We start from the raw sequence: 10,047 nt of genomic DNA, 5'->3' as shown, positions 1-10,047 counted from the left end.
GTAGGCCGACGCCGTAGAGACGCAAGGCGAGTGGCCCAACAGGTCGCCGCTTGATAGTTTTGCAAAAACGTCCCTACGCTTCCATCTATTTGGTCTGCCACTATTCATGTGAGTCACAGTCATCACACCTAGCCCCCGGAATGATTCTATTCACAGTTCTATGTCCTCACCTTCTCTTTCTCTCCAACAAAGAGCACGGAGTAGAGGAAACAATCCGCTAGCCCCTACGGTGGCATGGGAAGGTACACCATAGTGACGACGGGATGGCCAGCTCCAGCGCGGGTCCCTCCGCGACCCCAAGGCAGCCGTGGCATGGTCAAAGGTGGCGCTAGGAGGCAGGACCACGCACAGCGATGGCCGGCGCGGGTAGGCGGTAAGTAGCAGGAGCAGGGAGGCGGCGTGCCAGACCCAGCCGGAAGAGATGGCCGGCCATGGTAGGGCGCGGACGGACCGGCTGGTGAGGTGCGACAGGCGGTGACCCCGGCGGTTGCTCGAGGGCGAGGTGGCTGCGGGTGTGGGAAGGGAAGCGGTAGGGACGCCGGCGCACGGGGCACTGTGGCTCGGCGTGTGTAGGAGCAGCAGGTCCGCTCGGGGTCAGGGCACGCGCGGGGAAGGAAGAGGAGGGCGGCGCTGCAGACATGGGGCAGCGCAGCGGGGAAAGGCAGGCGTAGAAGGAAGGAGCGGTGTGGGTCCCGAGCAGGGCAACAGTCCTGAGCGGCGGTGGTCTGGCAGCGGCGCTGCAGCGGCCACAGCGAGGTGGTGGTGCGGTGCAACGTGGCTACGACGGGGAGCGAGGAGCTCGGGCGCACACGGCGGCGTGGAGCACTGCGACGGGACGGCGCCGGTCCTGGTGGGGCACGACAGCCAGCAGCACTGCGAGCGAGGAGGACGAGCAGGAGCTGGGGCACCGATGGGCAACAAAGAAGAAAAGGGAGGAGGAGGCAGCGCTGCGGGGTAGCAAGCAGGGAGCCGGGAGCTCCGGTGGCGTGCGGCAGCAGCGCGGCTTGGCTTTCGGCTTAAGGCGCACAAGGGCAGCAGCAGCTGCGAGTGCTGCCAAGGTCTGGAAGGACGAGAGCAGGGCCGACGAGGAATCAAGCGCATGCGGGCGGTCGGCCAAGGCGTGCATAGGGCAGTGCCAGCGAGGGCAGCACACCAAGGTCACTAATTCGATGGGACAACGGAGGCAGGCAAGGATGAGACCACGCAAGGCAGGCAAAGAGACAAGACAAGAGGCATTTGAAAAGCAGCCGTGCGAGATAGAGCGGGGAAAAGAAAAAGGACCTGCTGCATGCTTGATTTCTCAGTGCGACTGCCGTTCATATAAAAATATCGGACGTGATAGCTCATACTCGTACCACGCCGTGGGACAAAATATTAAAGCGTTATGTAATTCTTTTGCGCAAAACAAATCGCCACAAACAATATTTTAAAATATAATTCCCGAATTTTATCGTTGACGCGAAAAGCTAGCTTTTAAAATTTTAAAATCCAAGAAAAATTATTTCGAAAATTTTTCTTAGGCCTAAATCGCGGTGCTAAACAAAATCGTAACACCAAGGGTGTTACAGCGTGCGGGGCCTCAAAGGAGGCAAGAGCACCTCTGCGTCGGTGTCACTCAAGAAGTTTGCTCGGTGCGGCTCGTCGTACTCCACCTCAAGAAGGGGGTGCAACGGGTGCTGCGTGGGAGGGGCCATCCTGTTACAAATTGATAAACAAAGGGTTAGAGTATTCAAATTAACAATATTCAAATTAACATTATGTAGCATTGCAAAATTTGAACTACTTGTTATGCAATAGGAACACAATATGAAAGCACATGTATATATTCAAAGTAACATTAACAGACATATTAAACAACTTCACTAGAAAAATAAACAACTTCTATGTATTCAAACAGACACAAACGTCATTGAAGCTAGGAAGTTCATCAAACCATTCCAAATCACTGTATCACGCAGTACTAAGTACTGACACTTGAAAACTAGTATCTATACTGACAACCTTTACTACTATAAACTAACTAAATAATAAATAGATAATCAATCCCTAAACCCAAAGGCCTAACTAACAGTAACCTAAACCCTAACTACCTAACCAAACCTTAACTATACTACAACACACAACCTAAACCCTAAAAACTACCTACCTAAATAAACAAATTTACTAACCTAACTATACTAAATCACAAACCCTAACTATCCTAAATCACTAACCCTAACTAAAATAACATTCATAATAACAAGAAATCGAGAGAGGGAGCTACCTTGATATAAGCCGAAGGAGAGGAGGCGGCGCTGGCAGGCGAGGCGGCGGCGGCTGGCCCAAGCGAGGAGGCGGCGCTGCCAGGCGACGCCTGGCATAGGTGAGGCGGCGACGCTGGGCGGGCGAGGGCGCAGGCGGCGGCGTTCGAGAGCGAGGGCGGGCGCAGTGGGGGCGTCGTGGGCTTTAATTGGGTCTTACCGCGCCACCAGCGATGGCGCGTCACAGCTGTGCCAAGATGGGTGGCACGACAGACCCTGCCACAACGACACCACGTCATCCTCCCGCCGCGCCGCCATGCATGGCGTGGCACGGACGTTTCGTCGCGCCATGGCAATAGACGCGGTAAAAAGTGTTTTAGAAAAAAAAAATAAACCGTGTTAAATTTAAAATTAGTTTACAAAAAGTGTTAAAAAAAACCCTAGGCCCGTAGGTCACGAAACCACCCACATCACTACACCAGTCCCCCCCCCCCTCTCCACTCTCTCATCTCCCTCATTCTTTGGAACAAGGACCAGAGAAAGAACAAAGAAGAGAGAAGAGGAGAAGGAGATGAGGAAGAGAAAGAAGAGGGAAGTCCACCACCACGCTAGAGCCCTACTGGAGGAGCACGCTGGTGACCCCCTTGACCTTGTCGGTGTGCTTTACATATTTAGTTTACCCATGGTGGTAGCGCTGCACGGGTGGTTTTGCTGGCTCTGTTTCATCGTCGACAGTCGCATGGAGGACTTCAGTGTGGCTGGTTGTGGCGTGCCCTTCGGCACGTGGTGCTCCAACTCCTTTATTGGCAGAAGTGTAAGGCTTTCCGTCCCCTTTTTGCGAAAAGGTGGGAACTTTTGGCATCCCCTTGTGTGGGTTCCTTGTTCGTGCTGCTGACGGTGTTGGTTACGGCAAAATAATCTTCTGGTCGTTGGTCTCATGGTCGACAGTGGCGGATCCCTCATCCTCTCCTTTTCTTCACACGTCGGCAGCCGATGCTCATTTACCGTCAACGATGCGTTCTGATGGAGTTTCCAGGCGCTCACTCTTGTGGCAGATCCCTGTGAGGCTAGGAGGTGGACCTTGGCCCGATCTCGGCAGTCATTTCTGGTGGACGATGTTCAGGTGACGATGAGGAGAACATTCTGGTGTTTTTGGTGTTGCGTGCTGGAATTTCCAATTTTGCCAAGTTGTTTTCTATAAGACCGGGGATGTTTTGTGCTATGGCTTCTTAATAGAATTTCTCCCTTTGCAAAAAATATAACATGTCACAAAATATAGGATTATATGGGAAAGTTAGTCTCCATAATTTACAAAGCATGTATATGGACATTTTTCTTTTCTTCTTCTTTTGGCCTCACACACACATCAATCATTTTCTCTCTATCCCCACCATTTAGATCTCATATAGAACTAGATCTAGACCATCAAATCCATCAAAGATACAAAATAACAAATATAAAATACATAGGAGCCACAAACTAGCCACTTACATACAACTCTTCCAAACAAATGAAGATCAAAACCTCCCTCCTTGAGAAATCACTTTTTTGGGCCTCCTTAAGCACCTCAACTCAAGCAAGAATGTGTCCAAGTGAGTGATCTCTGAAAGGAAGAAATGTGTGGTTGATATAGGCCTCTCATTAACATTAATCCTTAACAGAGGCGTGCGTTGTAACACAACCACCTCTGCTAACAATGGGGCATTAAAAAATGTTACTTGGCCACCTCTATAAAATTATTAATAGAGGCAGTCTTCCTATCTCGCTCGTCCCTGAAAAAAAATTAACAATCTCATTAGAACACCCACCTCCGTTAACAATCTAGATGCACCGCTCCAAGATGTATGCCTTTGTTAATCAGGTTGCCTATCTCCAGAAATCGATTTTGTAGTAGCACAGGTCCAAACCCAAACGATTGCCATTCTTACTCCCTCGCTGAGTAAGGCCCCCTTTGGCAGGGCTTTTGCCGCGGCTCCTCGAGCGGCTTCGGGCGAAGCCCTGCCAAACGGCGACAAGCAAAACGGCTTGCGGCAAGAAGCCGGCAAAAGCCTTGCAAAACCCGGTGACTCGGTTCCTCCCCACGCGAGAAGCCAAAAATACTGGCTTATTCTGGTTCGAGCTCGTCACTTTCCATCCCTGTCCCCGGCTCCCTGACGCCGCGCGCCGACGGCCGCCTCCCAGCGCCGTGAGCTTACCGATCTCAGTGGGGATGGCGCCGGATATCTGGTTGTTGTCGAGCTCGGCCGAGATCGGGCCGGACACCTTGTTCACGCTAAGCTGAAGCTCCTGCAGCGACGTCAGGTTCCCAAGCGACGCCGGGATGGGGCCACTGGCACGGCGACGCGTCGGACTCCCTCCAGTCCCCCAGCGCCTCCGCGCCTCCCCGCAGCGTGCGCTTCCACGCCAGCAGCGCCGCGCCCTGCGCGTCCACGGCCAGCGCGCCGCCCACGCACGCCATGACGAGCGCGCACCGCAGCAGCAGCAGCGGCGGCGCCGCGCACGCGCCCCGCCACCTCCCCGCCGGCCTTGAGCTCCGCCCCGCCGGCCTCCTGCTACGCCCGAGAGAGAGAGAGAGAGAGAGAGAGAGAGAGAGAGAGAGAGAGAGAGAGAGAGAGAGAGAGAGATGGATGGAGGGAGTGGGTGCTGGTAAGGAGTGAGGCCGTTCAGATAAGGAGAAGAAAAGAAGGGAGAAGGAAAGAAAAAGAAAAAAAAGAAAGAAAAATGAAGAGAAAAAAGGAAAAAAATAAGGGTATTTTGGATATTTCACATCTTCTTTATACTAGGAGAAGCCGTTTTGCCAAACGTTTTTGTACAAAATAAGCCAGAGTCAGAAAAAGCTGATTTTCCATACGAGCCAGAGCTAGAGCTATTTTTTCACGAGCCGGAGCCATGCCAAACGGGCCCTAAAGCACAATGGTTACCTCCCCCATAATTCCTTTTCAACTCCTCCTAAACGCACTCCTCCACTGTGATCGGCAGTTTGCTATATCACCACCTTTCTCACCGTCCCACTACTGCCAGTTGTCCAACGATAAACTAGCAATTCCCTCTATACCAGGTTGGTAGACACATGTCCCTCAAAATCCCTAAATCTTAACCCTCTACACATTTTGATGGCCGGCATCAAAGAATATAATGGTATTGGGCAACTTTCTAGATCACATATGAACGGTGTCTCTAAGCAAAATTTACCATATAATAAAGTACTGATATTTATTATGCATGATAAGTATATTAGATTATTATAATCGTGGAACATAATTTCATGATAAATATAACATTTGTAGACCTAGTTAAATATAATTATATGGATTTGTATGTAAATTTTCCTGGGAAGAAGCAGTAGGCAACACAAGCGACCGACACTGACAGCACCATCCAAGTTCCCAACTACCCTGGCCTTTGTCTCCAATCGATACAATGCAGTGGTGGGCGAGAAGTCGCCGGCAGCCGGTGAGACCGATGTGTAATGTGCTTTGATCATACTCCTGCTGGCTGGCTGGTTCTTGCATAGCTAGATTATCCGTACGCGATGAGCTCCAGCGTGCGAGTTCTCAACGTCACCCCTGTCCTCCCGGATCAAAATCGAGCTGCGCTCTACTCGCCGTCGCCGCAGCCCCTCCCCGTCGTTCATGGACTCCCTGTTCGTCGACAGGGTCATGCCGATGCGGCGGCTGTTCATGTACGAGGGCCCCGGCGTCCCGCCCTTCCCGGACCTCGTCGGCTCCCTGCGGTCCTCCCTCGGCACCGTGCTCACCATCTTCTTCCCTCTTGCAGGGAAGCTCACCTACCGCCCATCAGCCGGCGGTGACGTCGTCGTGGACTGCTCGCCGGCCGCGGTGTCGTCTGGCGTCAAGTTCGTGGAGGCCGAGTACGTCGGCGGCATCGACGACATGCGCCGCGTGTCCAGTGGTGGCGGCGACGAGGGCGACAGGGACGATCTGATGGAGCTCGGGCCCGAGCTGGACGCGAGGCAGCTGCCGGCCCCGGTGATAGCGGTGCAGGTGACGAGGCCGGCCGTCGGCAGCGGGCGCGCTGTGGTGGTCGCGGTGGCCATCCGCCACGCCGTGGCTGACCGCCACTCCGTGTGGCAGTTCATGAGGGCGTGGACAGCCGTGGCGCGGGCGGAGCAGGGCTCGGAGGCCATGGCACGCCTCATGCCGACGACCTCCCATCTTCCCTACAGCAGCCGTCGACGCGTCGGTCCCGGCCCACCTCTTCCACCTCCCCGGCGCCCCCGGCCATCTTCCCGGCTTCCTCTGGTCCTTCTTCACGGTGGACACAGCCAACTTAAATTGATGATAAGTTGGGTCAACGTCTAATTTAGTCAAAATACTAGACTCAAATTTAGTTTTAGAATATATGAGACTTATGATATCAGGAATGCTAAAGGACACACGTGTGTTTTAGCTTGTCTTGGCACACGAATTTTCTGTGCGTTGGATTGACATCGTGTGTCTCCTTGCCACCACCGCTTCTGTCTCTGATGAGGAGGTCCCACTTTTTCTATACTGTTGAAAAATCGGGAATCGCGTCTCTTCCTTCCTGAGCGTTTCATTTCCCCTTCGTCTTCCTTCCCCCGACCCCAACGCTCTGTCGTGCGACGCGCCCGGCGCCGTCTTAGGGTGCGCCGGTATGGGTGGTTCAGGGCGTCGCCTCCATATCTACCGCCGGGAGCCACGAGTGGACCGGATCCGCCGCCGATGGGGTGGGGGAGGCCGTTGCGTGCCTGCGGCGCCACCGGGGAAAGTCCACTGCCACCACTCCCTGTTGCCTCCGCGAGCTCGCTAGCGCTGCTGCTCGCCTGACGGCCCGGGGTCTGCAGAGCTTCCTCGCCGGTGAGGAGCGGGGTGGGCAGCAGGGCCACCACCGAGCGAAACCAGTCTCCCCTTTCAAAAAAAAATCGGGAGCCTCCCTCTCTGAAAGTCTGACACCCTGGCTCCCGCGGCGGCCGGGACTGGGCTTGAGCTCACCGACGGCGGCCACGACTGGGGCTCGATCTCGCTCGAGCAGGGGCCTCGCTCGGTGGCCCTGCTGCTAACCATGGATTGTGCAGCCCTCGTACCGCAATTTTCCTGATCCTCAGCTATCTACAGCTTGCAACCCGTGTGAGGAAGAGATGTCGTTCGGTACATCTCCGGTACAATATACAGCAGCGCAGTAGTCCCGCTCATGACAAAAATGGCCAAACACGGTGTGGACTAGTACTCTACTTACTGAATATTTTCGGGTTGTTTTACATAATATCCTTTCAGATTAGTTTAGAGTATTTGTTCATATTAGTTCTAGCAGTTTATATTTCCTTTGAATCATTACTTTGCTTGTGAAATGTTTATTCTATTTTTTCAATAGTTAAAAGGCATATGTGGTATTTATCTTTTATTTAGTACTTGAAATTAATAGTTCACTGTGTCTGTGGTGATGCTTGTATTACTAGTGTTTTTTTTCCATTGGTTTTCTCTATTCGTAGTCATGATAGAATTTTGATATTTCTGATAGATGGCTAGGAAGAGGCGTCCTAGTTTTGTTGAGATATCAAGCTCTTATGATTTAGAAGGCCAGGATGTTGAAGATGTTCAGTGCTCGTAGTTCCAAGTGTTGATTCTGATCTCTATCGCTCCATCTCTTGCTCTGGAACTGATTATAACTGTGATGTAAGTGTAGTGCATTTGTTTCTAATTTTTGTCCTTTTGTATGTTGGTGCACATAACATGCATGCTTAATTTGGTAATACTGAATTGATAGCTTTGACTCAACATGTTTTTTTCCCTCTTGGCATTGTTGCGCAATAGCCTTTTTGAGTTTATGTGGCATGCCTTTCCCTGTAGTAGAATTGTAGGTTCTTTAATCTGGGCGTGAACATTTTTTTAATTTAGGCTTACTATTGAGTGAGAAATGTGACCATTTTCTTTTGTTTCTGCACCTGCCATCTTTTTGACAGTCAGCAAATGCCTTGTGTATGGACTTAATCATAGTATGGACTTAATATGTAAGAACTACCAGTATAAGCTTATATCAATATATCATATGCTAGTTCACATGCCTAATGTCAAATATGAAATATATGTACAATAATTTTCTCTTTTATTTTTGTACATCTTCTTTATGAGCTTACTTATTACTTCTATACTGTTCAACTTAATGGAAGGCACTGTATATCTAGTCCATACATTTGGTATTATTGATTGTGCCTGTCAATGGTGTATGTGCACTCGTATGTATGGATATGTTTGTATTATTGTTACTGATTAATGTAATGAGAAGTGTTGAGCCGACAATTATGATTAGTTTAGTAGAGGGCAGTGATGCCATCGTTTATGTTATTTCTATATGGAGCATGGAGTTGTCATGCCAGTCTTTTTATTGTAGCACTTTCAATAACCCTAACCCTAATCTCCCCGCCCTGCGGAGCTGATATTTTTTATCTCTAACAGTAGTGTGAGCTTGCTTTTTCTTCCAATTGTTTGTTAGTAATGATTTATGATTTTTTTTAAATTTGTTGTTTTAAAATTTCATACTGTAGGACTCTTCTTCAAGTGGCAACTCAAGTTTCAATAATGTATTGTACCAGCAATGCTTGAGATATGTATGTATTATTTGAAGCCTATGTCATCACTTCCTGCATGATGACAAACCTGATGACCTACAGGAGCTAGTACATTCGCTCTCATATGTGTAAGTATAGCAAGAAGAGGCTCAAAAAAACTTTTGCTAACCTTTGTCTTGTTATGAAACTTTCCTGCTCACAAGCGATTTCCTAGGACTTTATTTCAGGTACCAAAGGAGCACAACAGTCATATCAGTTGGTAAGTTTACCTGGGCACCTTTTTTCCCTCTGTTTCAAACTCTTATCACCTCCAGGAGCTTTTGTGTATCAGATCTACTGGAACTGATTTCCTTGTTTTGCCTGCCTACAGTTGCTCGCATCTGCTATGCACATCTCGCTGCTGCTCAGGTTGGCTAGTTCATAAAGTTCGATGAGATGTTGGAGACGTCCTCCAGCCACGACGGGCACACTTCGGTGGGCATCGTCCCCATCCAGGAGCTGTCCCGTCTGCATGAGAAAGTGAGTAACTCGATGTTCTTCTGCTGAGCAGGGGAATCTTTCGTGGTTTAACTTTTTGGTGGATGGTTGGGTCTGAACCCTGGTAGTTGTGTCAGGTGGCGGTAAACGCTCCATGAACTTGTTGCGGCACTTGGTGCTTGCCTCGCCCTAGGAAGACTTAACCTGGTAGTAGGATGTTAAATTTTAGTTGTTTAAGCACCGCTGCTACAGTTATGCTTGGGTGGCTGTAATGCCGGCATGCCGCAACTATGTTGAGTGGCTTGTTGCAGCACTTGGTGCCTGCCTGCCTCAGGAAGACTTGGAACCTGTTAGGGATGTCGGTAAACCAATCTTTTTAAGCGTTGCTGATTCAATCTGAGTTGTTCTGTATTACATGATTTCCTTGTTCAATCAGAGTTCACAAAACGTCACATCTTGGAAAATCTGCTCAAGCTACTTTCCAGTTATTTTGGTGTAGTACTGTAGAAATAAGATGCATCCACAATATACTACTGCATATTAAAGTGCTTTGTCACTATTAATACCTATTGTTGATGAAAACCAAACAAACTAAAAATTTAGTTACATAATTGCAATCACCAACAATGTAAATTGCGGCTACTGGGTACTGCAATTGTAGTTCTCAGTATATGCAATTGTAGTTCTTTTTATTGTAGGACTTTCAATAACCCCAACCCTAGTCCTCCAAACTTTTCATTTGTTTATTGTGATTTGTGCCAGCACAAAGCACATTTTTGTCCT

At 49.7% G+C, this 10,047-nt stretch overlaps 1 protein-coding gene across 1 annotated transcript; it reads left to right on the top strand.

Moving 5' to 3' along the window:
- Positions 1-5,720: 5,720 nt before the first annotated feature.
- Positions 5,721-6,570, top strand: LOC136526779 (spermidine hydroxycinnamoyl transferase-like). Its single transcript, XM_066519369.1, has one exon. The coding sequence runs from the start codon at positions 5,873-5,875 to the stop codon at positions 6,560-6,562; it is 690 nt and encodes a 229-aa protein (XP_066375466.1). The 5' UTR covers positions 5,721-5,872; the 3' UTR covers positions 6,563-6,570.
- Positions 6,571-10,047: the final 3,477 nt, after the last annotated feature.

The sequence above is a fragment of the Miscanthus floridulus genome, chromosome 19 (genome assembly GCF_019320115.1).
Source record: "Miscanthus floridulus cultivar M001 chromosome 19, ASM1932011v1, whole genome shotgun sequence".
NCBI lineage: Eukaryota > Viridiplantae > Streptophyta > Magnoliopsida > Poales > Poaceae > Miscanthus > Miscanthus floridulus.
Note: the sequence above shows the minus strand (reverse complement) of the source record. Positions and strands in the feature narration are given on the sequence as shown.

What these genes read in the sequence shown, in the direction of transcription:
- LOC136526779 (XM_066519369.1), top strand. Translation starts at nt 5,873, where the DNA reads ATGGACTCCCTGTTCGTCGACAGGGTCATGCCGATGCGGCGGCTGTTC.